The 27548-nt window shown below is 44.8% G+C and overlaps 1 protein-coding gene across 1 annotated transcript in view; it reads right to left on the bottom strand.

Annotated features, from left to right (window-relative positions):
- ADRA1B (adrenoceptor alpha 1B) overlaps nucleotides 1-25187 on the bottom strand; it is a 61370-nt gene extending 36183 nt beyond the window's left edge. Inside the window, exon 1 of the mRNA XM_019965337.2 lies at nucleotides 23811-25187. Within this exon, the coding sequence (XP_019820896.2) occupies nucleotides 23811-24759 (949 nt within the window). The 5' untranslated portion in view covers nucleotides 24760-25187. The remainder of the gene's footprint in view (nucleotides 1-23810) is intronic.
- Between the last annotated feature and the right edge of the window lie 2361 nt (nucleotides 25188-27548).

The following is a 27548-nucleotide window of genomic DNA, read 5'->3' as shown; positions in this document are numbered from 1 at the left end:
TGTTTCTGCCCCACAGCAATTTGTCTTGCAGATCTTTCTTCACTAGATCGAATCCAGTCTTTCTAAGTGCTGCACTGAAGTTCACCGTATGGATGTGTCAGGGGTTTTTCCTCACTTGTCTACAGGTGGACATTTAGGTTGCTTCCCAATTAGAAGAGTATTTTTTTTTTTAATTACAGCTTCACTGAGACATCACACCATAAAATTCATCCTTTTAAAGTGTACAATTAGTGGTTTTGTGTGTATACACAGAGTTGTACAACTATCACCACTATTTAATTGCAGAACATTTTCATCACCCTCAAAAACACCTAGTACCCACAGGCAGTCACTTCCATCCCCCTCTCCTCAGCCTCTGGCAACCACTAATTTACTTTCTCTCTCTGTGGATTTGCCCATTCTGGAGATCTTGTATAATGGAATCACAGAATATGTGACCTATTTGGTTTCTTTCCCTTAGTCTTTTCAAGGTTCATCCACGTTATGGCATGTATCAGTACTTCATTCTTTTCTTTGGCTAAATAATACTCTATTGTATGTATTTATCAAATTTGTTTATCCATTTTTCAACTGATGGATATTTGAGTTATTTCCAATTTTCACCTATTATGAATAATGCCGCCTTGAGAGTTGACGTACAGATTTTTTCTGTGAGCATATGGTTTCAATTCTTTTGCATATATGTCAGAAGTGGGATTACTGGGCCATAAGGCATCTCTATGGTTAACTTTTTGAGGAACTGCCAAACTGTTTCCCAAAGTCACTGCATCATTTTACATTGCAATAAATATAAAAAATATGTATGTATATATTACTTTTTAAGGGCTTCCCTGGTGCTCAGATGGTAAAGAATCTGCCTGCATTGTGGGAAACATGGGTTTGATCCCTGGATCAGGAAGATCCCCTGGAGGAGGACGTGGCAACCCACTCTAGTATTTTGCCTGGAGAATTCCACGGACAGAGGAGCCAAGCGGGTTACAGTCCTTGGGGTTCCAGAGAGTTGGATACGACTGAGCAACTAACATTCATGCATATTTTTTAAAGTAAAACGTAACATATTCATGGGGTAAATGGATGTGTTTATTCTCTGGAGATATCACCAACCACATTGACAGCAAGCTGAGAAACACACTAACTCAGTGTTGCCTGGTAGAGCCTTCTGCAAAGATGTGCTGTCCAATATGTCAGCCACCAGCCACGTACGGCTGCTGAACACTTGAAATGTGACACCTGTGACTTAGGAACTTTTAATTTTGTGAACTTTTAATTGTATTTACTTTCAGTGAATAAATAAAGTATGATTCATGTTTTATCACCAATGGCTACCGTATTGGACAGCAGAGTACTTATTCTCTCCTTCCTGTAAAAACTCTAAGTTCCCCCCAAAATCACCTTGAAGATACTGAGAAAGTGGCCTTCTGCCTGATCTGTACCTCTGAGCTCCAAACTAGATCCTGTCACAGACATGATAGAAAAGAAATTCAGAGACTTCAAGATCTTAAATCAGAATTGCACCACATTGAAATTCAGCAATCTCCCAACTCTTTCAGAGATAAATTTGGAAAACCGGCCCTTTGCGTATCTCCTTTATGCTTTCAGCTCACTCAATTTGAAGAACTGTCTTTATTATTTAGTTCTTATTACAAAAGTAACACATATTTGGCATAGAGAAGCATGAGAAGAAAACACAGACTACAGGTAATTGCTGCTAATATCTTGTGTGTTTAAGTGTGTGTGTCTGTGTGTGTGTGTGTGTCTGTGTGTGTGATCATGAATGGAATTTATTTATATTTCAGTTTTGGGGACAGGAACAAAAGTGATAGTGGAACTAACCAATCTTGTTTTCTTGTTCACAGCTCCTTTTTATAGTTCCTGTGATAAGGTGCTATTCACTTACTGTGTCCTCATGTGTGCTGGGCTTGTGCTGGGCAAGACCCAGTCTCCTGGGGGAGAGGGACATCAAGACTCCATTCAGCCCAGGGTGACAAGGTTCTGATGGGGTGAAGCAAGGGTAGGGGAGCACAGGACAGGAGTGTCCACTACACTGTGGGGAGCTGTAGAAGATGGCAAATGCACATTTGAGTACATTTGAGTTGGAAGAATTCACAACACAGAGAAGAGGGGGAGGGGTACTATAGGCAGAGAGAAGAGTGTGCAAAGGCTTTGGACACGAGGGAGCAGGCGTGTTCAGGGAAGGGAGAGTGCTCTCGTGTGGTGAAAGAGGTAATACCAGGGTCCCCTGTGGCTCATCTGCTTTACTGTCATTTAATTCTCCTATTTCCCTGATGAGATAAGTCAAATGTCATCCCCATGTTATAGGCAGAAGGTGGGAGCTGAGAGAGGAAGTACTTTTCTCAAGGCTACCTACTAGTGAGGGCAAAACTGGGACTCCTGTTTGTTGAGCATAAAGCTTAGCCTTTTTTTTTTTTTTCTATTTAACTTTTATATTTAATATTTTTTAGTGAGGCATCTTTGTGACAGCAATCCTGGTGCATTTACTGGCAGTTCAGAAAATTCAGTCTGGAGTTCAGTTCAGTCGCACAGTTGTGTCCGACTCTTTGCGACCCCATGAATTGCAGCCCGCCAGGCCTCTCTGTCCATCACCAACTCCTGGAGTTCACTCAAACTCACGTCCATCAAGTCGGTGATGCCGTCCAGCCATCTCATCCTCTTTCGTCTCCTTCTCCTCCTGCCCCCAATCCCTCCGAGCATCAGAGACTTTTCCAATGAGTCAACTCTTCACATGAGGTGGCCAAAGTATTGGAGTTTCAGCTTTAGCACCAGTCCTTCCAAAGAACACCCAGGATTGATCTCCTTTAGAATGGACTGGTTGGATCTCCTTGCAGTCCAAGGGACTCTCAAGAGTCTTCTCCAATACCACAGTTCAAAAGCATCAATTCTTCGGCACTCAGCCTTCTTCACAGTCCAACTCTCACATCCATACATGACCACTGGAAAAACCATAGCCTTGACTAGACGGACCTTTGTTGGCAAAGTGATGTCTCTGCTTTTGAATGTGCTATCTAGGTTGGTCATAACTTTTCTACCAAGGAGTAAGCGTCTTTTAATTTCATGGCTGCAATCACCATCTGCAGTGATTTTGGAGCCCCCCAAAATAAAGTCTGACACTGTTTCCACTGTTTCCCCATCTATTTCCCATGAAGTGATGGGACCAGATGCCATGATCTTCGTTTTCTGAATGTTGAGCTTTAAGCCAACTTTTTCACTCTCCTCTTTCACTTTGATCAAGAGGCTTTTTAGTTCCTCTTCACTTTCTGCCATAAAGGTCGTGTCATCTGCATATCTGAGGTTATTGATATTTCTCCCGGCAATCTTGATTCCAGCTTGTGCTTCTTCCATCCAGGCATTTTTCATGATGTACTCTGCATAGAAGTTAAATAAGCAGGGTGACAACATACAGCCTTGACGTACTCCTTTTCCAGTCTTGAGTGGTGGAGCCCAATTGCGGAAAAATATTTCTGCTCAGAAGCTCAGAAGTTACCCCCTGGTAGTTCAGCAGGATGCTAGTGTGACTGGATCTGTGTTTTAGGAAGATCGTTGTGGCAGCAATGCACTGGTGGTTTTGGAGAGAGCTCAACCCACACTGTAAGTAGGTCTTCAATTACCTGAGTAGTTCAATTACTGAACTACTTTCAACACATCAAACACACACACATACAGCTTCAAAGACAGGAGCCTCTGAGAAGCCAGTGCCTTTTGTTTCTCTCTCCCTTCCCAAATGAAAATCCATACTAGCAGCTTGAGTTCTCTGTCTTTTCCAGGCCACAGCAGGAGGAGGTTGTGGAGAGGGGACATTGCTCCTGGCTGGAAGACCTCGGATAAATAATTTCTCAGGGCCTCTTTTGTAATATGAAGTTCTTAGAATTTCCATCTTTAAATGCCCTTTCCATCTTTTAAACTGTCTGGCTCCTAAGAGCAGTGGGACCTATTAAGGGATTTCACTCTGGCCACACATCATGGTTTTTGGAGAGCTAAGACAGGCTGAGACCAGCTGCCCTCAGATTCAGAGTCTCTCAGCATTTTCTGCATGAGACTAGAGATCTGGCTTTCTAGGGATCATGGAGGATATAATAGAATCTTCTTTTGTTCCCAGGCTAGGCCAATGGCAGCAAATAACCTAATTAAGACCTCACAAGCAGCTTGCCCAGTGAAAGGTAATTTAATTAGAGACTTATTAGTTGTTATAACTACTTTTTAATAAAGCTTTATTACATTCAACCACGCAGATACCAAGCAATTGTATTAAATGTTGGCAAACGGCTCATTAGTCTTTGATTTCACTTTTTTTTTTTGCATCATTCCCACCTATCCTGATATTCAGATGCCAGTAGCTCATTGTTTCTCTTCAAAGCCAGATGCAACCTTCAAGGCATACTTCCCTCTCTTGTCCCATTTCTCATTTCTCCAGGATTCCCTGTCTATTAGAGTTGCATTGGAGCAATATGAAGGATAGGGAAAGGCTCCCCTCTGGCCTTCCATATTCCCTAAAATTTCTGTCCTTAATCACTCCCAAGCTGCACAATTTCAAGGACTAAGGGCCTCTGGTTGAAGTGTAAATGGTATGGTGGAGGCAAACACAGAAAACCATTATTATGAATTAATACCTCAGTGAAGATTAGCTCCTCATAGTAGCTAATTGGCCAATAAATGAGACTGCAATAGAATCAACCCCGGACTGAGTAGTTTTGATAGCTGTTGGTGTATAAAGCATGGGGAAAAAAAAACAAGAGTTAATTAGTTTTTACTATGCAACAGGCACTGGGCTAGATGTTTTCATATTTATTATCTCATTTAATCCTCTTAATAACCTTGATATGAAGGTATTACAATAACTGATCTACATATGAGAAACAGGAGCACAGAGAGGTTAAGTCAGCTTCAAAGACACACAGCTAGTAAGAGGAAGAGGGAGGATTTGAAGTCCCAGGATATGAGGCAAGGGCTAGAAGAACATGATAGTGTGGGCAGCCTTGGCTTCTAGGGGGAAGAATCAGGTCACTGGGGGTTAAGCTTCCCAGGGGATTACCTATGGCCAGGTGAACCCCAGGACAGGTAACAGAGGGGCACTAAAGACTAACTGGGCAAGGCTTACAGTTTGGCCCCAGCAGGGCTGAGGAGTTCGTGTTCTGTCTCTCTTCATCATCAGTGGGCAGTGTGATGTCATTGTTAAGAGGATAGGATTTGGTGGCAGGCTGACCTAGATTCAGATCCTGATTCCAATCCTTTTCTGTAGCTATGACCCTGGGCAAGCTGTTCAGCTTTCTCAGCTGAAATTTTCTCATCTGGAAAAAGGGATAACAGTATCTCCCTCATATTCTTATGTAAGTTAAATATATGCGAAGCTTCCAGCCCAAGAGAAACGCCAATAAAGAGTAGCTCCTCCACTTCTGAACAGGTATTGGTGAGCTCTGTGAGCTTTGTTACAGCAGTGAGGGCCATGGGCGACAGGAAATGGACCCACAGAGAATGTGAGATGTGGCCTTAGTAGGTTGTGTGTATGCTCAGCTGTGTCTGACTCTTTGTGACCCCTTGGACTGTAGCCTGCCAGGCTCCTCTATCCATGGGATTCTCCAGCCATGAATACTGGAGTGGGTTGCTGTTTCCTCCTCCAAGGGATTTTCCCAATCCAGGGAATTCAACTTCCGTCTCCTGCATCTCCTGTATTGGCAGGCAGATTCTTTACTGTGAGCCATCTTATTAGATTAGTGGTTCTTAAACTTGAGAGTGCATCTGAATCACTTGGAGTACTTGAGAACCGAGACTGCCTGTCTGAACCCCCAGTTTCTGACTCAGTAGACTGGGGCATCATCTCTACTAGCTCCTGGGTGATGTGGATGCTGCTGGGCTGGGGACCACACTTAGAGACTCGGAGCAAAAGCATTTCCTAGTGGGTGCTCTCTGCGTATAGCCCAGACTTGAGCCTGCGGTGAATCAGAGAAGCAGCCTTATGGCCTCTCTCCTTTTCCCCATATTCTACCCCGCTTCTGTAGTTTCTTGGAGTTTTGGGAGCCAGTCCTTGTGAACAGGAGCCAAAAAGACTAGCTTAATTACGATGCTTTAATTTTTTGCTATGCTAGTCCCTGGGCTTGCTTAGGTTGAAGGAATATTTGTGGTTTAAATGAACCCATTTTGTGGCTGAAAGTGCTGATACAATTTGTTCTTTACAGACAGCAAGGAAGGGTTAGAATCTGAGTAACAGCTTCCAGTTAATCTATTAGCCTGAAATTTTATATTTTAAGTAAATCTACCACTTTAACAAGTAGAATAAGATATCCTCAGATATGCAGAAGCAACAGTGTTTGCCTTCTATCATTCTTTTTACTAAGAAGAAGCAATTCACTGACTACTAGTGAGATAATGCATGTGGAAATGTCTAACACAATATCGTAACAAATAAAATTATAATTTATTATGTTTATTGAATAAATATTTTAAAGCCCTTACAAAATGATAGAATGCTTTCTACTAGGATTTCTCTACTTTGGCATAACTGAGATCTTGGGGTAGGTTCTCCTCTGTTGTGGGGGGCTGTTCTGTGCTCTGTAGGACTCTTAGTTGTATCCTTGGTCTCTCCCACTAGATGCCAATAGCACACCCCAGTCGTGACCATCAAATATGTCTCCTGACACTGCCAAATGTCCCCTGTGGGGCAAACTGATCCTTGATTGCGAACCACTGCTTTACATGAATGGTCTTATCTCATCCTCACAAAACCCAGTGAAGTGTTATTTGTCCCATTTTTAGAGAAGACTGGGGGAGAGGAGGAACAGAGAGGTTGAGCAATTTGCTATAGACTACCCAGCTAGTAAAGGAGCAGGAGCAGAATTTGAACTCAGAACTGATCTACTCCAAGGCCTCATTTTGGACCACTCTCCTCCTTCCTTCTGAGAGGACCCATTTAGGAAAATGTAGAGAAGAGAATCTACTCAATCAGAGGCAGCCTGGTGATGGCCTCTGAGAAGGAGAGAGATGAACGGGACAAGGAGTGGGGCCTTTCAGATGTACTTGCAACATTTCATTTCTTAAGAGAAGAAAGAAGATAGGTAGCAAATTCAGCAACATGTTAACATTGGTTAAATCTGGGTGTAGGAGTTATGTGTGTGTGTGTGTGTTAGTTGCTCAGTCGCATCAGACTCTGTGATCCCATGGCCCGTCCATGGAATTCTCCAGGCAAGAATACTGGAGTGGGTTGCCATTCCCTTCTCCAGGGGATCTTTCCAACCTAGGAATTGAATCAGGGTCTCCTTCATTGCAGGCGGATTCTTTACCATCTGAGCTGCCAGGGAAGCCCCAAGGAGGGCTGTCATAGGTATCAGTTTAGTTCAGTTCAGTTGCTCAGTCGTATCAGACTCCTTGCGACCCCATGAACTGCAGCACCCCAGGCCTCCCTGTCCATCACCAACTCCCGTAGTCCACCCAAACCCATGTCCATGGAGTTGGTGATGCCATCCAACCATCTCATCCTCTGTCACCCCCTTCTCCTCTGGCCCTCAATCTTTCCCAGCATCAGGGTCTTTTCAAATGAGTCAACACTTCGCATCAGGTGGCCAAAATACTGGAGTTTCAGCTTCAGCATCAGTCCTTCCAATGAACACCCAGGACTGATCTCCTTTAGGATGGATTGGTTGGATCTCCTTGCAGTCCAAGGGACCCTCAAGAGTCTTCTTCAACACCACAGTTCAAAAGCATCAATTCTTTGGTGCTCAGTTTTCTTTATAGGTATCATTGTGTCTCAAATTATTTTTGATCTCCTAATCTTTAAATGCGGAGAAGGCAATGGCACCCCACTCCAGTACTCTTGCCTGGAAAATCCAATGGACGGAGGAGCCTGGTAGGCTGCAGTCCATGGGGTTGCTGAGGGTTGGACACGACTGAGCGACTTCACTTTCACTTTTCACTTTCATGCATTGGAGAAGGAAATGGCAACCCACTCCAGTGTTCTTGCCTGGAGAATCCCAGGGACGGGGGAGCCTGGTGGGCTGTCGTCTATGGGGTCTCACAGAGTTGGACACGACTGAAGTGACTTAGCAGCAGCAGCAATCTTTAAATGAGAAGAAACTGATCCCATTTTTATTTCCCCCAAAGACATAGCCCATCTTGTCAACAGATACTTATTAAATGTATTATGCAAAGTTGATATTATATTAGAGGTTTCAAAACGTTAATAGCTGAAATATTAATAGTTAATATTTTTGAAATATTTACAAGTGTCTGGGACTCAGCTGAGTCCTTTTCATCTATTTTCCTATTTATTCCTCATTCCACTCCTATGAGATGGTCTCAGTCTCGTTTTACAGATATGTTAACTGAGGCTTAGAGAGATGAGCTGCAGAGTCAGTATTTCAGACCTGGATTCATCTGATTTCAATGTCCCTGTTCTTTCTAGTACTCTAAGCTGCCAGTCAAACAGAACTTGTGAAGGGCTAACAAGGATGTTGCAGAGAAGGAAAGGTGCCCGCCCTCTTTACTGGATGAGAGGGGTGCGATGGCCATGACAGAGACAGGTGACTGGAAAGGCTTTCCTGAGGTTCTGAGAATCCCTGGTTTAGGATCTTCTTGATCTCCCAAATTGGTGGCAGTGGGTCAAAGTTCACCTCCCCCCTTCCCTGTCTAGGATGCTGGTTCCAACACCTCTAGATTTAGTACAGTCTGAAAATAACCCTGCCTCTCCATCCCAGACCAGCAGTTCAAGGTCAAGAGTACATCACCACCCTGATGACCAGGGCCCCTGGACTGCCTCTCAAAAAGCCTTCTTCCCCAGCAGGATCTGCTTGACAGGCCTTCTCCTTGCTTCTTAAGTAATGCTCAATTCAATTTTCATTTCATGAGGCTGGCATCTTCCAGAGTCAATTTGAATTTTGCAACTAAAATGTGGTGCACTTGCAATACCCTCCTCTAAATATAGACTGGCCCTCATGGTCGGATGTGGCAAGCATAGATGCCCGAAGGAATCCTTCCTTATTAACTCATCCTTGAGTGCCTCAAAGCTGACTGTTTTCCTGGGGTGTGTAGGCAGGGAGGTGGGGGAGTATCTTGTTTAGTTATTGTTTTTAATGGGTACATAAGCCCCAGGGCCTCGAACCATTGATGTGGATCACGGTGGGTCTGCCAGCCCTGTGAAAGATCAAATCTGTTTAAACACTGTGGGTGACTGCTTTTTGTTCTCGGATCCTGTATGAAATATACACATTCCAAGGTTGCCGCTTGCTCGGCCCCCCTGATGGATGGGATGTTGCATTCCAAGAGGGCAGCTTGCCAGCCCGAACTCTGGAAGGCTGATACCAAATTATTTGGAAGGATTTGAAACTTTCAAGCCATCTTATCACCTCTGAGGGGAAGCTGACTTGTCACACAGATGTCTGAAGCTTCTCCAGGCAGTGAGGAGCTATCAGCATAAAAAGTGGTTTCTTTAGCTATGCTGAAACACCCTTAGTGGGAGTGCAAATTACTACATCTTTCCCAGAGGGTAATCTGATAATGTGTCTGAGGCGTTTCACAGGAGTCTACCTTTGGATGCTAACCGTTCAAAGTGGATTTCATCCTAAGGCAATCCTGAAGAGCAAGTGTACAAAAGATATTAAAGGAAAAATACATATATAAGAAAATTTGTCACAGCTAAAAACTCAAAGCAATCGTACATCAAGAGGGGATGGATTATCAAACATACAAAAAGACGTGTAACTTCATTCACAGAAATTTCACCTATCAAGTTGGCAAGATCAAAAAGTTTGATAGCAAACTATTAGGAAATGAGTGGTCACTCTCAAATGTCAGTCAAAGAAATACAAATTGGTACAATCACTATGAAGAACAATTTGAAAATATTTATAAAAAATTAAAAATTTCCTCAGAATAGTCCACTTTCAGGATTTTAATCATAGAATGTGGGAAATAGTGAAGTATGTATAGGAATATTCACTACAGTGTGGTTTGTAATAATAAAAGAGTTGAAACAACCTAAATATTCTTCTATTGAAGTCTATTTGGGAAAAAAGGAATACTATGAAGTTAACAAAAAGAATAAAGTTGCTCTGTTTATCTTGAAGTGGAAAGTGCAGAACAGCATGTTATTTCTATTAAAGAGAGCATATAAATATATTTTTATATGCATAGAATATTTCTGAAAGGATGTGCAAGAAACTGGTAATAATAGTTGCCTCCAGGGAGGAAAATTAGATAGGTGGGAGGGAAATTAGATAGGTAGGAACCAAGGAAGGGAGAGGGACATGTTTGCATTCTGCACTCAGGCCTTGTGAATGTGATCCCTTGTGTGTGTCTTACCTATTAAGATAAATCTGACCACTACTGTCATAAGTGGATTGGTTAATCACATTATGGTACTTCCTAGATGGTGCTAGTGGGAAAGTATCTGCCTACCAATGCAGGAGATACAAGAGACATGAGTTCCATCCTTGCGTTGGGAAGATCCCCTGGAGAAAATGGCAACCTACGCCAGTATTCTTGCCTGGAAAATCCCATGGACAGAGAAGCCTGGCAGATTACAGTCCATGGAGCCAAGAAGAATTAGACATGACTGAGCAACTAAACACACACACTTTTCATTATGGATTGCAGTACATCATTAAAAAGATGTGAAATATAAATTAAAAACTGAAATGATTCAGATTTATTGAAATGGTAAAAAGTCCACATTTTATATTTAGTGATAAAAGCACTATGTGGTCCTATTTGTCTATATACACACAGGCACACAAGTGAAATAATGTGAAATATGAAGTAACACAGAGGCGTATAAAAAGTTAAAATCTACTCCTCCTCACTTCATGATACTCCTGAAGGTGACTAAGTTAATCGTTTTTAAAAATAAGATTATATATAATCCTGTGAATTGTCGTTTTCACTTCAGTATCATGAACAACCCTCTTGCATGATAAATCTAACCTATTCATATTAACAACTTTACATTTTAATATATTTTAAATTCCTTAGATAGTAAATTTTTGAACATAATCATGTTAAACCTAAAATACCAAATATTTCTTGCTCCAGTGATTCCATTTCTAGGAATTTATCCTGAGTACGTGGGCACAGACACAGAGACAAGAGTGCTCACTGCAGCACTGTTCATAGCATGAAAAAACCTAATGTCAATGAACGGAGAAAATGTTCAATAAAGTAGGATACTCCATAAATGGATTACACACCCATGAAAAGAAAAACAGTAAGTATAGAATTCTGACAGAGAACTATGTCCAAGATATGCTATTGAGTGTAAAATGTAACCTCCACTATTGTGTTTATAAAATGATACCGTTTGTAAAAATACACAGATGCACACACACATTCCACACACATACAACTCAAATATTTACACACACACACACGTATGTATGTGGATGCTTACAAATAAATAGACTATTTCTGGAATTATATGCAATCTGGTTAACAATGTTTGCTCCTGGAGAGAAAGACTGAGGGTGCTGGATACAGGGGGACCTGGGGTCTGGTGTGCTTAGAATAATTTTTCTATTTTTTTCTTCTTTCTGTTTTAAATAAAAGTCTATGTGCTATTATAGACTTTTTTATTATGGTGCTTAAATAAAGAAACGAGATTTAAGAATTGCTATGAGTAAACATGCCAGATAGTTATAAAGCACGAAGGTGTACAAGTTCCCTGTGGTCCCAAGACTATATAATCTGAAAGAACACAGCAATAGAAAACCTCATGTCCTGAAGTACATCTTTATCATGTCATAAGACAGGGTTCTTGTACTGGGGTTAGGGAGTCTCTGAATTAGGATAGGAAAAATTACCTCTCTCTCTCTCTTTTTAAAAAATTAACCTTTGGTTGAAAGTTAGCATTTTCTTTAGCAGAAAGGCAGGCAACCAGCCACAGAAGAATTAGCAGGGTTTGTCACCCACAGAAATCAGATTTATGATGTTATATTACATTTGTTGCAGATATCTTGAAATATTCCCACTTGTCACTGCCTCAAATTATAGTAGTTATTTATTTGACTTGCTGCTAGGACTTGTTTATTTAATATGTTAATAAAGAAGAACATTGTTTTACTCCACAATAAATTTGTTTTATCAACATTATAATAGCTATTTTAACATAATTGATTTTCTTTGAAATCCTGTGTATCTTATTTTATGTATCTATTGTGAGAAGGGGCTTCACCAGATTACCAAAGGGGTCCCTGGAACAAAAATCCCAAGAGCCTCTGTTTAAGATAAATTCTGAAGAGTTGGGGACAAGGAGCCGCAGATGACTCTCTGAGGGTGTACCTGGAAGCAGGTACCACTTTCTCATGATGCCAGGGGGTGATTGATGGCCTGAATATAGAAATCAGAGATGCAATTTTTTTTTGTTTGTTCCAGTTGGTGGCACCCCGTCCTCCCCCGCCAGCTGCCTCTCTGGATCTCTGCCCAGCCCTGTGCTGGTGGTGTGAGCCCTGGGGCCCACGCTTGCAAATGACAGTGAGCCCGGCTTGCCCTTGGTCCTATTTTAACCTCCTTCTGGGGCATGGCCAGGGTGCTGAGTTCAGCCCCTAAGCGATGCATGTTAGCTTGGCAGGAAACTGTCTTAAAGAGGAATTCTAAAAAGTGTGCTAAGCCAAGCCCCAAATGTATCCCAGCTTCAGGGGAACAAGACACTGTGGGCAGATACCCCTGGAAAAAATTAAATGGGGCTCTGAAAGGAATGGTCCGCTTGCATGTGTTAGGACATTCTGTTTCTGAACGTTTCAGTGTGAACTGTTCATTGGCGTGACTTTTATAGTGCACTTCATGTGCTCACACCACAGAGGGGCACTTGAGTGCTCCGAGGGGGCTCACGTGTCCTGCCCCTGGGTGTGGTCACGAGTGTGTTGTTGACAGAATTCTAAGAACACAAGCCTGCCAGTGAGGACGGTACTCTGAGCCGACCTATGCTCCGTTGTCCCAGGATGGGCGTGAAGGATGGTTGGAGATGCCCCACCCCTACTGTTATTCCAGCCTGCTAAGTCCCTAAGACATAGCTTGCTTTTCTTCTCCTCCCTCAAATATTATTTTGGCCCACCTTATTTCTGTCTCCTCTATTCTGGAGACACTCATCATTCAGATAACACCATTTGCCTTGTGCTGAAATGGATGCACTCGTGAAGTGTTTAGGGTCAGACAGCCGTGGATTCAGATTCCAGCTCAGAGACTCACTTGTGCACACATGGTAAACTCACTGATGAAGACAAACATTAACAACCAACTTTTACATTAATCCATTTCCCACAAAAACACACACATGAAGTTGTGTCTTTCCTCCTTAAATTCATGCCCAGTTCATTCTCTCATTATTAATCTTTCTCGTACTGCTGAGGCCTGGGTGCTATACTCCTCCCACCCCCATCTCAGGTTTCTCAGGGAAATCAAGGCACCCTTGGCTGTTCTACTGTAAACACTGTTACTCCCGGAGTTAAAATATCAAGGCACTTTTATCATTCAAACTGAGACACTTTTGAGAATAAGAGAGGGTTGGTGATGGACAGGAAGGCCTGGCATGCTGCAATTCATGGGGTCGAAAAGAGTCAGACACGACTGAGCGACTGAACTGACTGAACTGATAGTAATCATCAGAGCCCTTGGTAACAGACCTAAGTGGAGACTGGCCCAGGCAAAGTGGGATGTCTGGTCACCTCATTATGGAGCAATGCTATGTCACCCACAAACAGACTCAGTGTATCTTTAGAGTGTTAGCAGAGCTGCTGGGCACCTTCGCTTTTTTAGGAGATGCTTTGGTTTGATCTCTGGGTTGGGAGGATCCTCTGGAGAAGGGAAAGGCTACCCACTCCAGTATTCTGGCCTGGAGAATTCCAAGGACCGTATAGTCCATGGGGTCGCAAAGAGTCGGACATGACTAAGAGACTTTCACTTTCACTTTGATGTTAAAGAAATCAAAGTAGACTTCCTGGGATAAATTAGAATCTTGGCCTTCTTCCCATTTATTTTAGGGCCGTGTGTGTGTGTGTGTGTGTGTGTGAGACAGAATTTAGACTTTACATTTGGAAGTGGGGGCAGCATTCACTTCTCAGTATCTCAGACCTTTCTAAAGGTCTTAATTGGGCCCTGATGTAGAGTCACCAGAATCGTGCCCTCCTCTCCCACTTCTGTGGTGATCAGCTCTGACCACAGCCCTCCCAGAGGTCAGAGGGAGGTGACAAGGGCTGGGAAGGTCAGGGAAAATGGGGACTGACTGGCAACAGACAGGTCTCCCAGAGGCAGTGGAATGGCAACCTTTCATAAAGAATTAAGGTGTTGTCTAATTTTCAAGCTCGTACCTTGTGTCCACTCTGGTCTTCACCTATCTTATCTTTCTTCATTGGCCCCATAAGCAGACCCATACTGACATTTTGGTTTCACAAAAGCAGTCAAGGCAGTTTCCTTTCAACGTGCTTGTGGTGGTCTCAAGGAATGGGACAAGTCACCTAACCTCTAAATCTGTTTCCTCAGTTGTAAAGTGAGCAGAACATTAATACCAATCTGATAGGTCATTGGCAGGTTCAAATAGTAGGTGAAGTCTGGCAGATACTGTACGAATCATAGCTGCAATTGCTGTTCTGACTGGGAGTCTAGCAAATACACGTCTCTGGGCCTGAAGGACAGGAAGATGAGTGAAACCTGAACCCTTTCCTCCAGAGGTTTGCAGTCTGGTAACACTGCTGAAGATGTACCTGTCAGTCCCGATTCCCATGAACAAACGTGACAAGCACCATATACAGGGTATAAAGGCAACCATCACTGCCTGGGAAAGAGGTGGGGGCCAGGAAAGATTCCTAAGAGAGGTGCCCACAAAATCAGGGGTCTACAGATGGGCAGGATACGGGCAAGGGTGCAGGAAGAGCATTCCTGCCAGAGGGGACAGTATGGAGAAGCACACAGCGGGAGAAATACAAGGTGTACTTGGGGAAACGACAAACGATTTGAGTCACAGCACTCACCTAGCACTCGTATTAGGCAAGATGGAAAGATGTGGTCCCTGCCTACAAGAAGTTCTCGTGCAAGTCACGAGGTTGCTAGAGAGAGCATTGCTGCAGTGTTTGGGGTGGACCGCGGGCACTTCCTTAACCTCAGGGCTCCTCTCTTCATGGGGCCCTCCAGAGCCCCAGGAAGGATCCCAGTGTGTCTCCTCCGGGTTGAACTATTTTGTAAAGTTCTCATGAGTAAGATCTATTACCTGCAATGTGTTTGGACCACTGTCTATTTCCACTCCAACTTCCCTCTGCTGTATTTCCCTTCATGTGCATGTTAGTATAGGGGTCATGGACATTTTGGGGAACCAGCTAAGAGTTAAAGATATGTTTCCCGTGGGTTCTTTTGAAAATACATATGTGGTGTGCAGTATTTTCTTTTTGTATGGCTAGGTTATCACTAGTCAGGATTACTGCAAAGTGGAAAACCAACTTTTAGAAATACTCTCTTGTCCATGATACCAGCCTTTGTGACATCAAGAGGTAGGACCAGAGGCTGATTCAAGGTAGGAGAGAGTCCTATGGTGCATGTGGTCTCAACCACACCTATATGGTGCAGAGGTGAATCCAGCTCTGAAATGTATACAGCCAGAAATTAGGCTGTGAAAAGTGTTCTAAATTTTATGTGTTTAACCCCAGAGCCCAAATTTGATAAAAGCCTTAAAAGGTATATGGCATCAGTCATGTGTTGAGAAGCTGAAAAAAGTCTAAAGCACCCATAATAAAAGAGAAATTGTGACTTAGCCTGCTAGGGGAAAGACCCAGTTATTTTTATATTCTTTATGTTCTCACCAGGATATGATGCCTCTTGGTGGCTGAATAATAGGCAGCCACTCGCCCTTCCTTTCCACCTTCTCAGAATAGACTCTGCTTTCCCTAGGGCCTCTTTAAGCTTCCAAAAATCAGGACTTAGAGTCCCACACCTAGGATCCCCTTGGTAATGAACCCTTTTAGTCTTATCTTATTGCCTAGCTGTGAATTCAGGTTCTGGCACTAATCAGCTGGGTGAAAAAAGTGAAAAAGTAAAAATGTTATCTGTTCAGTCGTGTCCGACTCTTGTGACCCCATGGGCTACAGCCCACCAGGCTCCTCTGTCCATGGGATTCTCCTGGCAAGAATACTGGAGTGGGTTGCCATTTCCTTCTCCAGGGGATCTTCGCAACCCAGGGTTCGAACCCAAGTCTCCTGCATTGCAGACAGATTCTTTACAGTCTGAGCCACCAGGGAAACCTCAATCAGCTGGGTAGCTTGAGGCAAATCACTCAATCTTTGAACTCCAGTTTCCTCATCTGTAAAATTAGGACAACAATAGTATCCACTTGGTAAGTCTCTGGAGAGGAGTGAATGAGAGAATGCATGGAAAGCACCCTTATTGCGGTGTAAGCCAGGCACACGGCAAGACCTAATAAATGGAGCTATTAGTATTATTATTAGCAGACATGGTTAGGGAGCACAGTGACTGCGGAAACATCCTGCAGATGTGGGAGAAAGCAATTTCCCAGTGTGGCCTGACAGCCATCCGTTATTTTTATGAGCCACACACACTCAGGTAAAGGCATCGCCTGCATTACAGATCTTACGAGGGCCATCTGTGATGGCACTGCAGCTACACACACACACCCACTGGCATTTCTGTGCTCTGTTTCATCCCAGTAGTACTGGGTGCTTCCACAGACGGCCCCCAGACTATCATATCTGACAGTCATGACCCTACACACATCATCCTTCCCCGTCTCCAACCCCTGCCGCAGGCCTCTGACTCTTACAGCAAAGCTGAGGCTAATTTGTTTATCCATCACTGAGAGGATAAATCATCCTCCTCCTTTCTTCCACAAATACTTGTCATGTCTAATCATCATGGTGTCTTCCACGATTCTAAGACTTTAGGAAACTCACAGAGAAATTTCAAAAAGATTTTGGTGGGGACAAACATAGGGTTACCAACTTTTTATCTTGTCAAGTAGAACATTGCGCACACGCATACACACACACACACACACACAGTGACTATCATCACCACTTATTACCATCATTCCATTAAAGAAATGTTATTTCAGTTTCCCAAAATAGGACACAGTCTTTAGAATAAAAGAACAATCATTTATATTGAGTACATTTGGAAAAACACAGAATTTTCCTAACTTTTTTCTCATTTTTGTCATGAGCCAGTAAAAATTTTATCACTCATGGGCACTAGACCTCAGACAAAGGTCTGGAAGTACTGTAGTAATAGCAAGAATAATATAACAAACGTTTACTGAGTGCCAAATATGGAGTCAGATAGACTCCACTGACTAGCTGTGCAACCTTGGGAAATGTAATGAACCTCTCTGAACTCTAGATGCAGGGTGATGATACTGGCTTTGCAGAGGGGCTGAGAGAGTTATAAGCTGTACAGAATATTCAGTGTTGAGCAGCGTACCCGCTACACTGGAGACCTGCTTCCACAGTGCTCATTCAACTCGCCTTCTCCAGGGAGACTCTAGTTTGAAGAGCCTCCAATCTTCTGCCATATGGACTGGCCTGAAGGACTGGGCAGGATTGAAGATACTTCTGGCTACACTGGGCGAAGTTTAACCAAACTTTCTTGGCTCCCCATGGAGTGTTCATTCCAGGTACCAGGCATGGGGAGGACTGGTGCTATGCTGGTGACATAATTGCCTGTGGGAACTGGTTAAAAGTTGAGATTCATGGTCCCATATGAGAAAGTCTGATACAAAGGGTCTGTAAGGGGAATTCCAACAATCTATGCGTTTGAAAGCAGTTCCCTGCCAGATGTTTCTACTGAGCATCTGGGTTTGCTGATGGGTTCTGACTTTTGTGTTGGGACATTTTGTCTACTCAACTCATAAGTGTTAGTTGCTCAGTTGTGTCTGACTCTTTGGAACCTGATGGACTGTGGCTTGCCAGGCTCCTCTGTGCGTGGAATTCTCCAGGCAAGAATACTGGAGTGGGTAGCCATTTCCTTCTCTAGGGTATCTTCCCAACCCAGGGACTGAACCCTAGTCTCCTGCATTACAGACAGATTCTTTACTGTCTGAGCCACCAGGGAAGCCCCTACTCAACTCAGCAGAGTGTCTGGCATATCACTCCTAGCATGGTGTCTTGTGAGCCCTGATAAATGGGGTCTGAGGAGAGCCTGGGAGGAATCTTCTTGGTTGTGTTTCACCTAGTAACCTCAAGGATATTCCAGATATATCTCTTGCTCTCCTGTATCATAACCGATCCATCCCCAAGTCTCTGAACCATCTTCCTTCCACCTTCACTGCCACCAGCCTAGTCTAAATTGCCATTAGCTCTCACTGGGATTATGTTCTAACTGCCCCATCTCTGCTCTGTGCCCCATATGGCTGCTTGACTCCTCTTTTAAACACATAATTCATACTGTACACCTTGTTGGCTTCAAATCCTTCAGTAGTAGCTGGTGCAATTCATCATAAAACCTAAAATCCTTAATGTGGCTTAAAAGCCCTGTGTGGCCTGGCCTCTGCCCACACCTCCAGCCTTGACTCATACCTGCGGGCCCTCTATTCTCCAGGCTCTGTTAGTTCCCTGCCAGCTCCTGCCTCAGGACGTTCAGGTGTGCCCTTCCGTCTGACTGGAGCTCTCTTCTTCTACCTGCTATGTCACTGAATTAACTCTTCCAAACTGTTCAGGGTTCTGCTTAAATGCCACTCAGGAACCCCTGTGATATACTGATCCCTGGTGTATACTTCTAATAGCAGCACACTCCTTTTCTTCAAACCATTTATGTTTATTTGCATGTGTGTATTTTTCAGATTACCTGTGTTCCCCACTAGAACTAAATTCTATGAGAACATGGAATAGCTGCTTTGCTCACCACTGGATCTGCAGCACAGTGCCTGGACCTCGTAGGCCTCCAATAAATATATCATTATTCAGTGAATGAAGGAATGTATGATAAAGATGTGGAACCAGGTTTCCAGATGAAGGTCAAGATCCCACTTTTTCTTCCTGGTTGGGATGACTAGATGCCCAGCGTAGAGAGACCCATATCCTACACAGTACAGGAGGTAAGAGAAGGCCTAGCCTTGAACTAAAATGTGGATGATCTTCTCTAATATTTTATGAGTCAATCTTTTTAAAGGGTGAAAAGGGAATAGAAGGTTTTGTAACAGGGTTTTGTAACAGAACTAGAATAATCAGCTTTTGACAAGGTGGCTCTGGGGTTCCTGGAGAACATTTGCTATGAGAGTAGGTTGGGATCAGAAAGCAAAAAGATCAGACATCTCCTTTGTGCCCTGGGCCAGGTAAGTACCTGTTCTGACAGACATGGATTCAAGTTTTGTCTCTATCATTTACTTACTGTGTGAATTTGGGTGAGAAGTCTAACCACTCCGAGCTTCAGTATCTTCTGTCAAGAAGGAGCTCCCCTGTCAGGGCAGCTGAGAGGATTAGTGGGATAATGTCTGTAAAGGGTCTAGCAGAATGCCTGGTACATAGTATGTGCTCTATGATAATATGACCTCACTGGGCTATGAGCCTCCTGCAGGCAGGGATCATGTTTGCTTTGGCACAAGAACCCAGGGATTAGTACAGTGTCTAGTACATAGTAGGTGCTTTAGGAAGTCTTCATTAATGACTTCAGAGGTGGCTGAATATATTTTCCTTCAGTAAGATTTCCCTTTTCTAGGAAGGATTGAATGCATATAAGTTGCTTCTCTGGTGTCTGACTCTCTGCAACCCCATGGACTGTAGCCTACCAGGCTCCTCCATCCATGGGATTCTCCAGGCAAGAAGTGGAATGGGCTGCCATGCCCTTCTCCAGGGGATCTTCCTGACCCAGGGATCAAACCCATGTCTCTTATGTTTCTTGCACTGGCAGTTGGTTTCTTTACCACTAGTTTCTTTGCCACCTGGGAAGCCCCTAGGAAGGATTCCCTGTGTATAAAATTTCCCCTCACTCAAACCCAGTTACTTTCCTTGTGAGCAACTCAAATCCCTGTGTTTTGAAACCTCAGAACCAGAAATTTCTTGTGTTTGTGGGGGTGGCTCTGTTCTGAGTCATCCCTGAGACCCCCACCCTCCCTTATGCTCCTGCGGGAGGTGGAAATTCATCAGGCCTGATCTGAATGAGAGGACTAGAGAAACAAATCAATGGACAGAAGGATTCCGATTTGGTTCCAGTACTACAGAGAGCACAACTGTTTCTTTGAAATTGACCTTCATTTATTTGGAGGGGAAAGCAGTTAGTTCAATAATGGCTTCCTGGTGCCTTTCAGCATTTTAAAAGACGGAAGAAAGATTTGGAGCGAGGCAAGGTTCCAGTGTTTTCTAAACAACACACCAAGCTCAGCTACCAGTTGGCTGCCCAGCGCTTCCTGCTACCCACCCCCACTCCCATCTTAAACCCCTCCCCCACCCTCCCCAGTGCAATGCACATCCCTCAATAGCCCAGGCACTTCTTGACCCTGAGCACCCCAGGCGGTGGGAGTTGGCCTTCATTATAATGCCAGGAAGCTGAAGACTGCTTGGACATCTTGCACATGGCCCATCAAGTAGAAATGCTGCTATATTATATTCCAATTATTTCCTGTCCCTCTGTGGCCTGATTCCAGGGGCTGAATAAAGGCGTTCTTGTTTGGTGGATCCATCTCTGCTCCTGAGTAAGTGAGAGCTGGTCCCTGGCCCAACTCTGTTGAAGCCACAGGGAAAGGGTGGGAAGGAGATAGGGAGGGTGTTACAGGTGGGGAGGGCCGCACAGGAGATAGGAGGCCTGTCTCTGCAGGCAGCCCAACCATGCTCTCCAAAATAAAAACAAGGGAGGAAAGAAAACAAATGGAACCCCTAACCAGGACCCTGTAGGGGGCAAAGCTATTTCCTTCCCAAGAGAAATCCCAACCCTCCTCTCCCATGGAGAAGAAAAACACAGAGACAGAAATCTGGTGCCACCCAGGCACCTGGCTGTCTATCACCACTGGAAGTTTACTCCTACCTGAACTTTGCCAGCTGCTGTCTCCCCCCCAGATCTGCTTTCTCCTCTTCAGAGTGAAAAGCCTTTCATGGAAAATTTAGAATTTGGAATCTGCTTCAGATTCCAAAGGAATTATTGTTCTACATCATGTTACTTTTATTTGGGTGTTATCTGAACTCAGAGGAAGTAGAAGTCCACATCTCCATTGTGCTCAGATGCTCTTTCTAAATTAGTAAGAGCATGTTAATCAAGTACCTTCTCTGTTTGAAACTCTTGAGTAACTTTTGAAGTCCATCCCAAACTTAATGCCTGGAGTCCGCATTCCTTACCCTCCAGGGGCTGGAGGTCCTCGGGAGAAGTGTGTGGATGGAGTCTGCTCAGGGACAGCACATTGGGAGATAATGGCCGGCCAGAAAGTGTTCAAGTCAAGCAGAAGAGAAACAAGCTGTGATAAATCTCTGGGTGGCAAGAACGCCTCACTTTCTGTGGCATGGAAGCCAAGGACCTGAGCTGTTAGGAAGATAAGATCTCAGAAAGGGATGGACAGAAAGAGGGCAGAAGTTGAAAGAGTATAAAGGGAGAGAAAACTGATGGTGGGCGTGAAGAGCAGAATGCAGACAGCAGCCACATTGTCCTGCACCACCGTGTGGGTGGGGAAGTGCTAACCTGTGCAGTGTTTAAAAACCCTGGTGTCCAGGAGGCTGGAGGCTAAAGGGAACTGAGAGATCCCCTGGCTGGTGCTTCCCAAAGCCTGGTGGTGGGCTGGTTAAACATGTGATTCCTGGGATTTACTGAATTAGTTTCTCTATGTGTTAAGCCTTAGAAGCTGAATTTTTATTAAGATCCACAAATGATTCTGATCTTTATTAAAGTTTGAGAGCCCTTGATTCAGTTCAGCCCTCGGTGTTCCCTGGAAGTGAGACCTGAAGCCCAGAAGGTAAAGCAACACACCTAGGGCCACAGAGCTAATTGATGGCAAAGCTCACATCAAGCATTCCTTTGGAACATGTTGGCAGCCTTTTCACTTGTTTCCCTTGCCCCTAAAGTGAAAGTCTGCAACTGTGATCCATTCCCGCATCTTGCTGGGACCTTGTCTTTCCTGAGGATGCACAGCCTCTGTCAGTTGAGAATCAGGGGAAGAAGGAAGAAAGGATAAGATCTAGTCAATAGTTCCCTTCTGAGCCTTTAATAACAGGTATAGGATTATACCTATAATCAAGCATTTGCTGTGTACCAAACACTGTATTAAGTCCTTTCCATGTACTAGTGCAAACCCCATGGAGCAATAGTAATTAGCCCTACTTTACAGATGAAGAAACTGAGGCTCACAGAGCAGTAATCATTTGCCCAAGGTCACATGGCTAATTAGTAGCCAAATCACCCCATGTGTGACTGTGATCTTTGTATGGTCCAGTGCAGTGTGAACTGTCATCCACTTGAACTGGACAGGCCTGCAAAAGGGCCCTGAGACCTCAGGAAAGAAAAGAAAGCTGGGCAGTGGGATGTGACCGCTACTGTGTATAGAGCTACAAAGCCTCTCTGCTCAGCACAATGAAAATATTTCTGAAAGGCACTAGCTCAAAAGCTAGCCTTAGAAATTACAATATGAGAGTAGGTTAAACAGCTTTTTTTCTTTGTCATTCTTAAACGGAAACTCCTCACATCTGCTTGCCCTCTTTCTATTTGGTTCCTTCTTTTGGAAGCAGTGTGTCTTTAGGATTTTCGTGACTTGAGGGATTGGTTATGTTCGGTTCCAACTGAGCCGCTGGTGTGACTGCAGCATTAGTGGTCCATGGCACGTAGCAGCCGTGGCCTCTTCTGATATCACAGCACATGACTGCCATGATCACCTCCCTCCATTCATTTTCTGGAGCGTCCCCCAGGGACAGGAAAAGAAACTAAAGCAGATCATTGCCTCAGAGAGGGAACAAGTGTTTCTTGAGCTATGTGGACAGGATGGCACAGTATCCTTTTCTAGGTTTACCTCCTAACCATACCTCGGTTTCATCCTTAGAGGAAGTCAGGTAGCGTTTTGAACAACTCACTTAGTAGGACTCCCCAGTCAGATGAAGATGGGCACATGTTTATAGGATAGGAAGGGCTCAGTTTCATACTAGCAGGATTTGGTGTCTAGCAGCTGAAGGTGAGGGGCAACTATAATTTAATTCTGGGCATTCCATCAATCACCAGAGTTTGGGACATTTTGGGATATTTTTGGATGACCCTCTGACCATCATTCTTCTCTTTCAAATCTCAAAGCTTTAGATTAAGGTTGGTTGGGGGTGTGAGGCATAAAATGCTCTTACTAACTCATAATGAAGAGAGTACCTGGAGGTGAGAGGAAGTGGTAAGGGATGGGGGCAGAATGCAGCCTCTGCAAAGCTTTAGAGGACTGTGGGTCTCTGCAAAAGCACTGGAAATGCTGAATGAAAACTGCCTTCCCGTGTCCGAGCTGCCTCCCTGCTTCCCAAATGCCGTGTCTGCGGTAACTACAAACTATTTTGTATGCTGCATTAGTGACAGACACTGCCTTAGCCGACACATCATTACAACTGAAATAATGCTGGAATGATGTTCAAGTCCAGTGTCCTTTTTAATTATTAAACCAAGGCTGTTGAATGAGTCATTCCACATACCAGATTTTCCTCCCATGGTTCTATTTCGAGTAACTTGTACCTCCCCTTAGCGTGTTCTGCTAACACCTGAGTTGGTTCTTAGCCAGCTACCCAATCTGCAAAGCCTTTGCAGAACAAACAACATTCCGCAGCCTCCAAACACACACAAACTGCATAAAAAAACCAAAACCCATGAACTTACTTTATAGTAAGCTCATCAGTAATGCCCAAAGCTGAGGATGCCCAGTTCCCCTTGGCCAGTCCCCAACTTACCAAGTGGTAGAGCGATGAAGAAGGGTAACCAACACAAGATGAACATGCCGACCACAATGCCCAAGGTCTTGGCTGCTTTCTTTTCCCGGGAGAACTTAAAAAGTTTGACAGCTATGGAACTCCTGGGGTTATGGCCCTTGGCCTTGGTACTGCTGAGGGTATCCTCGTGAAAGTTCTTGGAGTGGATCCTCAAGGTCAGCTCCTTGGAGTTGGACATCTCCTTCATGACTCCAGCCTCCAGGTTCTTGGTGGTCCTCTTGGCAACGATGTATACGCGGCAGTACATGACCAGAATGACCGCCAGAGGGATGTAGAAGGAGCCCAGGGAGGAGAAGAGGGCATAGAAGGGTTCTTCAGTGACCCCACATTCCCTGTCATCATTGGGTGCCGGCTCCTTCCACCCAAGAAGAGGCCCAATGGAGATGACTGTGGACAAGACCCAGACACCAAGGAGCGCCAAGATGGCCTTCCTTCTGGTGACCAGTGATGGGTACTGCAGAGAGTAGCGCACCCCAATGTAGCGGTCGATGGAGATGGCGCACAGGCTTAGAATGGAGGCTGTGCAGCACAGGACATCCACGGCGGCCCAGATGTCACAGAAGATCCGGCCCAGCACCCAGTAGCCAAGCACCTCCAGGGCAGCAGAGAAGGGCAGAACGGTGAAGCTTAGCAGCAGGTCGGCAATGGCCAGGTTGACGATGAAGTAGTTGGTGGGCGTCCGCAGGTGACGGTTGCAGGCCACAGACAAGATGACTAGAATGTTGCCCACGATGGCAAAGAGGATGAAGGCGCCCAGCACCAGGCCCACGGAGATGGCCCTGGTGATGTCCAGCTGAGGCAGTGTAGAGTTGGTCGAGGTCTGGTTGGGGCCAGTGAAGTTGGCATTTTTCAACTCTCCCCAGTGGGCAGGTGCTGATGTGTTGTGGCCGGTGTCCAGATTGGGATTCATTTTAGAGTCCGCCCTCCATAGCCAGGGGGGTGACAGGGCTCAGAAGGCTGCGGGGAAGGCTCTTCAGCTGCCCTGAAACTTTGCTGCCCCCGTGGTCTTCTTCCCAGAGGTGCCCTCCTGGCGAGAAGTCATCTCCCCCGGGCAGCCCAGCCCGGCAGCACGTCTCCTGCCTGCACCGAGCCGCTCGCTCGCCTGTCAGAGGGAGGAGGAGGAGAGAAGGGACGAGGCGGCAGCTCCAAGTTTAATGGTCCACGTCAGGCGCGCCAGGCCGGGCTCGCGGGGAGCGGCGGGGAGGAGAGGGTGGCGGGGCAGGGGGCGCCCGGCTTTGCCCGGTCCGCGGCGGGTCTGCGGACAGCGGCGCCTCCGCCCAGCCAGCGCCGAGGAGGGTCTGCTTTCAATGAGCCGCCTCTGGGCTGACTGCACGGCGGTGACATCAGGCGGGGGAGCCCGGCGCCCTGACTCCGCGCGGCACTAGGGGGCAATGCGGGTCCAGCGAAGGCGCCCGCAGCCCCGACGCCGCCACCCAGTAGAGCCCCGAGGCCGGCTGCGCCCCCGCCGCCCCCGGGGGGCAAGCCGGTAGGGTGTGTAGTGAGGGGGGCGGGGTAGGGCGACCTCAGCGTGGGGATTCCCCCTGCCCTCCATCTACCCGCCTCCCACCCCACGAGTGGCCCTCTGGGGTTCTTTTCCCTCCTGTTCACCGTGCAGTTTCAAAATGGGGGTGGGGGTGCTTGTTTTTAATGAGGGGGGTCTGAAGTGAGCACCCAGATTTAAGGGGCTATACAACTTGCGTGGAACCTAAAAGGGGCAGAATTCGATGGTTAAGCAGGTTAGAGGGCCTTGAGTCAGGTCTGAGACCAACCCCCATCCTTACCTCCCTGTGCAGCCTTTCTGGTGGGAAGCTTTTTGTCATTCATTCATTCGCTCATTCACTCATTCATTAAACAGATTGTTAATCGGGCATCCACTGTCTGCCCTGGGTTCTCTTCTAGGTGCTGTGGGTATAGCAACTGAACCAAGTAGATAAAGACTGCCTCTGTCCTTGGGGAGCTTATATTCTAGTGGGAGGAGACAGACAAATAAGTCGGCAAATTCTGACATGTGCCCTAGGTGGACAGGTGTAACAGAAAATAAAGCAAGGTTGGGGAAAAGGAATGGTTTGGAGGCACATTTGAAATTTTATCTGGGTGCTCAGGATTTTACTGAAGTGATGTTTGAGTCATGACCTGAAAGAAATGGCAACAAACTGTAGGCTATCTGGGGGTGGCAGTGGGGGTGGGGGTAGGGAGGGGACTTGGAGAATCCATATTATTTGTTGATTTTTTCCCCCTTTCTGCCTGATATCCATGTTGGACATTCAGCTATAGGGACACACTCCCCAAGGTGGATAAATGGTACCTAGGAGAGAAGGTGTGGCTAAGGATGCTGAGGGAGAGCCTCACGTTAGCTAACATTTATCCATATGTCCCAGCCCCAGACAGCGTGCTAAGTACTTTTCCTATTTTTTCACAACACTAGGAAAGATAGACTGTTCTCATGACCATTTCATTCTGCAGATGGGACACTGAGGTGCAGCAAGATTGAACTCTTTGCCTATGTTCACATGGCCATCAAGCAGAGAATTTGGGAGCTGAACTCAAACGCATGTCTACCCAAAGTTGAGCCCTTAGCTGCTATGTCATGCTTTTCCTCCAGAAGCAAGAAGGGGGTGAATCCCACCCCCAGCTTTATTGAGATATAACTGACATATAACATTATGTAAGTTGATTTGAGACACTTATAAATTGAAAAATGATTACTATCATAGTGTTAGCTAATACCTCCAACATGTCACATAATTACCATTTCTTTTTTTGTGGTGAGACATTTAAAATCTGCTCTGTTAGCAACTTTCAAGTATATAATATAGAATTACTAACTACAATCACCATACTGTACATTAGATCCTCAGAACTTATTCATCTTATAACTGGAAGTTTGTATCCTTTGACCAACATCTCCCCACCTGGTCCTTCTCTGCCAACCCATGGTAACCACCACTTAACTCTGTTTCTATGAGTTTTTTTTTTTTAAGATTCATATATAAGTGATATCATGTAGTATCTGCCTTTCTCTGTGTGACTTATTTCACTTAGCACAATGCCTTCAAGTTTTATCCATGTTGTTGCAAATGGTGGGATTTCTTATTTATCTTGGCTGAATAATACTCTATTGTGTATATATATCAATCTTCTTCATCCATCAGTTGATAGACACTTATTTCCAAGTCTTGGCTCTTGTGAATAATGCTGCATTGAACATGGGGGTACAGATACCTCTTTGAGATCCTGTCTTCATTTGCTTTGGATATATACCCAGAAGCAGGATTGCTGGGTGATATAGTAACTCTATTTTTAATTTTTTGAGGAACCTCCTTATTGTTGTCTATAGTACCTATACCAATTTACATTTGAGATAAAGGTTAATTGATTGTTTTAAATGGAGCTATCTTCAAAATAGTCAGTTTTGGGATCCGAGCCACTAGTTGTGGGAAGAAACTTACATTTATTGAGTTTCCACGGATAGTCAAGCATTTACTCAATTTCTTTTATTCTTCACAACAACCTTTAAGAGAAACATACCACGCTCCACTGAAGGTTGAGAAAACCATGATTCAGAGAGAGTTAGTGCATTTCTGAGGTTGTATGGCTAGCAGACATGCAGCAGAGCAATGGGTAGTGGTAGCTGGAGATTGAAAAGTAAAGCCCGATGCTTTCCTTTATTCTCATCCAGAATCCTGCATCTTCCTACTT

This window comes from Bos indicus, chromosome 7, assembly GCF_029378745.1.
Source record: "Bos indicus isolate NIAB-ARS_2022 breed Sahiwal x Tharparkar chromosome 7, NIAB-ARS_B.indTharparkar_mat_pri_1.0, whole genome shotgun sequence".
Lineage (NCBI taxonomy): Eukaryota > Metazoa > Chordata > Mammalia > Artiodactyla > Bovidae > Bos > Bos indicus.
This window is presented reverse-complemented; position numbering and strand designations above follow the sequence as displayed.